The sequence below is a fragment of the Dendroctonus ponderosae genome, unplaced genomic scaffold (assembly GCF_020466585.1).
Source record: "Dendroctonus ponderosae isolate FM_Combo_2020 unplaced genomic scaffold, Dpon_F_20191213v2 Dpon_F_20191213_10, whole genome shotgun sequence".
NCBI classification, from domain to species: domain Eukaryota; kingdom Metazoa; phylum Arthropoda; class Insecta; order Coleoptera; family Curculionidae; genus Dendroctonus; species Dendroctonus ponderosae.
Genome location: NW_026017111.1, coordinates 4,546,701 through 4,550,531, shown reverse-complemented (window position 1 = coordinate 4,550,531; position 3,831 = coordinate 4,546,701). Strand labels below are relative to the sequence as shown.

At 35.3% G+C, this 3,831-nt stretch overlaps 1 protein-coding gene across 1 annotated transcript; it reads left to right on the top strand.

The window, feature by feature from the left end:
- Positions 1-2,206: 2,206 nt before the first annotated feature.
- LOC125502823 (cartilage oligomeric matrix protein-like) lies at positions 2,207-3,126 on the top strand. The gene is made up of 4 exons (XM_048662179.1): positions 2,207-2,365; positions 2,423-2,527; positions 2,589-2,754; positions 2,814-3,126. The coding sequence occupies exons 1-4, from the start codon at positions 2,207-2,209 to the stop codon at positions 2,993-2,995; spliced, it is 612 nt and encodes a 203-aa protein (XP_048518136.1). The 3' UTR covers positions 2,996-3,126.
- The last annotated feature ends 705 nt before the right edge of the window (positions 3,127-3,831 follow it).

The following is a 3,831-nucleotide window of genomic DNA, read 5'->3' as shown; positions in this document are numbered from 1 at the left end:
CTTTGGAAAAATTAGATTGATTACAAATTATTTTTGCTCTATCATATAGACTTTTTACGATACCTTTTTTAACCATTATCGGGTGATTTGAGTCGGAATTCAAATATCGGTTAGTATGAGTAGGTTTTCTATAGACCAAGGTTTCGAAATTGTCTAAATTTTTCTGAATTAGTATATCGAGAAAATTTGGTGATTTTGTTCTTTTTCAATAGTGAATTTAAGTGTTGGTTCTTTATTATTCAGATAAGATAAAAATTCATCAAGTTTTTGTTCGCCATGACTGTAAATGGAGAATACGTCATCAATATAACGCCACCAAATTATTGTTTTTTTTATTTATATAAATACTTATTTATACAAATATTTTTTCTGCTCGAAAACTAGTCAGTGAAAGCAATCTCACTAATAAATAATACTTTCAAATTCAGATAATTGAAGAAAATAAATACTTTGTATGATGGCAAACACTAACGCGAATGACACGCATATTGTGAATATTTTGCGGTTATTATAATTATATGGCGCATCAGATCCTTCAGTATGAATAAATTAGTAACTCTCTTAATACTGGCTCGATTTGGATCATTGAAAATTCGTTCTAAAACGAGCGGTTTGGTTTAAAAATCGTATTTTGGAAACTTGAAATCAGTTGAAAATCCTGAACGTCATAAGAGTTTGAAGGTCGAAAATGCGATTTTTCAAGACAAATGTTATCAATGTTTTCGTTGTGGATTTAAGGGCGATTTTCTATTGTAAAAACAGCCTTTTGCATGTGGAAATTTTCTACGTAACTGTTAATATCGGGCCGATTTGAAAATTTGAAATTTGTGGACAAACGAACGATTTTCTATAAAAACTGCATCTCGGAAAATTGCAATCGGTTAAGGTCGAAAAGACGATTTCCCGCACAAAATACTTTGAAATACACAAAATACTTTTTAAAGAAATAATTATTTTGGATCTGAAACTTCTATCATCTTTTCCAATGAGTTCGATGCATTCCTGGCGTCCTTGAGCTTAAAATGATGTAAAATTTAAGACATTTTGAAAACTATTTTATTTTTTTTTAAATTGGACCCGCACCCTTGGAAAAATGTCAACCAAAAAACAAAATATTACAAGCCGGTTTTTTGAGCTCAATTGATTCCTTTCAACGTAAGGTCCCAAATATGCATTTATAAAGTGTTTGAGTCAATAATAAGAAAAAAATCGTCAGTTAAAGATCGTAAACCTTGAAAAAACTTTCAAAATGTGCCGAAAATGTCTATTATTTCGGACCTAAAATTTCTGCCATGTTTTTCAATGAGTTGGATGCATTCCTCGCGTCAGTGAGTTGAAAATGATGTAAAATTTAAGACATTTTGAGAAAATTTTAATTTTTCAAAAATTCGACGCCCACCCTTGGAAAAATTTCGACCAAAAATCAAAATTTTACAAGCGGGTTTTTTGAGCTCAATCGATTCCTTTCGACGTTAGAAGGTCATAAATATGCATTTGTAAAGTGTTTGGGTCAATAATAAGGAAGAAATCTTCGGTTAAAGATCGTGAACCTTGAAAAAACGCTTAAAATGTGCCGAAAATGTCTATTATTTCGGATCTAAAATGTCTGCCATGTTTTTCAATGAGTTGGATGCATTCTTCGCGTCAGTGAGCAGAAAATGATGTAAAATTTATGACATTTTGAGAAAGTTTTCAACCAAAAATAAAAATTTTACATGCGGGTTTTTTGAGCTCAATCGACTCGTTTCGACACAAGAAAGTCACAAATATGCATTTATAAAATTTTTGGGTCAAAAATAAAGAAGAAATCGTCGGTTAAAGATCCTGAACCTTAAAAAAACACTTAAAATGTGCCGAAAATGTTCATTATTTCGGATCTAAAATTTCTGCCATGTTTTTCAATGAGTCCATTCCATGAATGCATCCATTCCTCGCGTGAGTGATCTGAAATAGATGTAACATTTAAGACATCAAAAATCGGAATTTGCAAAATTACACTACTTAATTAATTGCATAACAAATCAGTCTATAATATTATGTTAAATATAATGCTAAATCTGGTTCATGTCTCTATTATGCCATTTTTATTTTCATTATTATCAAATTTACTTATTGTTCAACAGATTGTAAATAGTCGTACCTAAATTAAAGTAAGAAAAAGTCTAAAGGATATAGATAAGACAACTCCCAATCTCTTTACTTTACAATGCCGGTTCAGAGCAAAATGAAATTTTCAGTTTCCGGAGAATACATCTGCGTGTGCATAGTTGGATGGGCTGGAAATGGGGAAATCTGTGGGCGAGACTCGGACTTGGACAGCTGGCCTGATGATCAGTTGCCATGTGGAGAAGAGCACTGCAGAAAAGTTTGTATCTACTTGCCGATAAAACCCGAACCTCTTAAGTGAACCTAATTCTTTCAGGATAACTGCCTTGACCTGCCTAATTCCGGACAGGAAGACGCCGACGGAGACGGACTTGGAAATGCCTGCGATCCAGATCCAGATGGTGATAATGTTATATCGGATGTGAGCACTTTTCCTTCGGCTGCAAGGTGTTTTTAAATCTCATTAATCTTCCATTCTCTAGGATAACTGTCCTTTCCGCCCCAATGCTGACCAAAGGGACTCCGAAAGAAATCCAGACAAAATCGGAGATGTTTGCGACAATTGCGTAAACGTTTACAATCCAGACCAATCGGACATTGATAACGACGATATTGGAGACGCTTGCGATCCCGACATGGATAATGATGGTATGCCGCCTCATTCTGCAAAATTCCAGAAGTTTCCTCATCAACGAATCATATTGCAGGCATTTTAAATGAACGAGATAACTGTCCAAGACACGCCAACAGGAATCAGCTGGATTCGGATGGGGACGGGCTTGGAGATGTGTGCGATAATTGCCCCAGCAGATACAATCCCGAGCAGGAAGATGTGAATGAAAATTTGGTGGGAGATGTATGTGAAACCCGGAATGATATAGATCGGTAAGCTAGTAGGAAATAGGAAGGCACTTCCTAAGGAAATCGTAGGAACGACATTAAAACATCACTAAAACGCGTACAAACTTCGCTGGGGGTTGCCTGACTTGAGTAACTTTAAGCTCGTCTGGCCACCAAGCAATATTGGTGATTTTCGCTGTAGTTTAGACCAAATGTCGATAGCTCTAAGCAAAGCTGCTAGGCAAACCTGCTAGGCAAACCGTTCATTGTGTTTTGAACTGTACACTTAAAAGGTAAAATAATGCCAGAATTAGCGAAACGTTGATAAAACTCGGCAGCGAAAATGGATGAAAGGTAAAAAAGATGATCGATTTCTAGCGAGAGCAGTTCGGAAAACGCATCCTAAGGACGCGCGGTCCGCAGACTACACACTATTACATACACACAAACGGCCCACAGACTCCACACTATTATATCATAGAACAAGGCTTATATAGAAACGACTCTTGCTCTTGTAGAAAGTGTGTCGCTAAAGTGGCGCGCCCTGCTGACTGAGAATTAAAGAATTCAAACAAACCTGCATTATGAACCCACTATACTTGCTTATTTTTAATTGTGTCGCAAGGGGCAGCTGATAATAGGGATAAATGACTCAACTACACAAAAATATATATGTTACTTGTTGTTTATTGTTTATGTAAATACTTTTTACAGATAAAAAAAATCTTTGGAGCATTTTTAGGAACAACTTTAAAACATACGCCTTTTGTGATAGGAAGCCGTGCATTTTCTTCAAGACACCAATAAACAGCTACCATCTTCGCAGATTATTGACGATTTATGAAAACAGATAAGGAAAAAGATAATCTGAAAATATGAAAATAT

Bases quoted from the DNA above. Each gene is read 5' to 3' on its own strand.
- LOC125502823 (XM_048662179.1), top strand. From the start codon at position 2,207: ATGCCGGTTCAGAGCAAAATGAAATTTTCAGTTTCCGGAGAATACATC. The intron at 2,366-2,422 runs GTTTGTATCTAC...TAATTCTTTCAG, and splicing joins GAGAAGAGCACTGCAGAAAA to GATAACTGCCTTGACCTGCC. The intron at 2,528-2,588 runs GTGAGCACTTTT...TCCATTCTCTAG, and splicing joins GTGATAATGTTATATCGGAT to GATAACTGTCCTTTCCGCCC.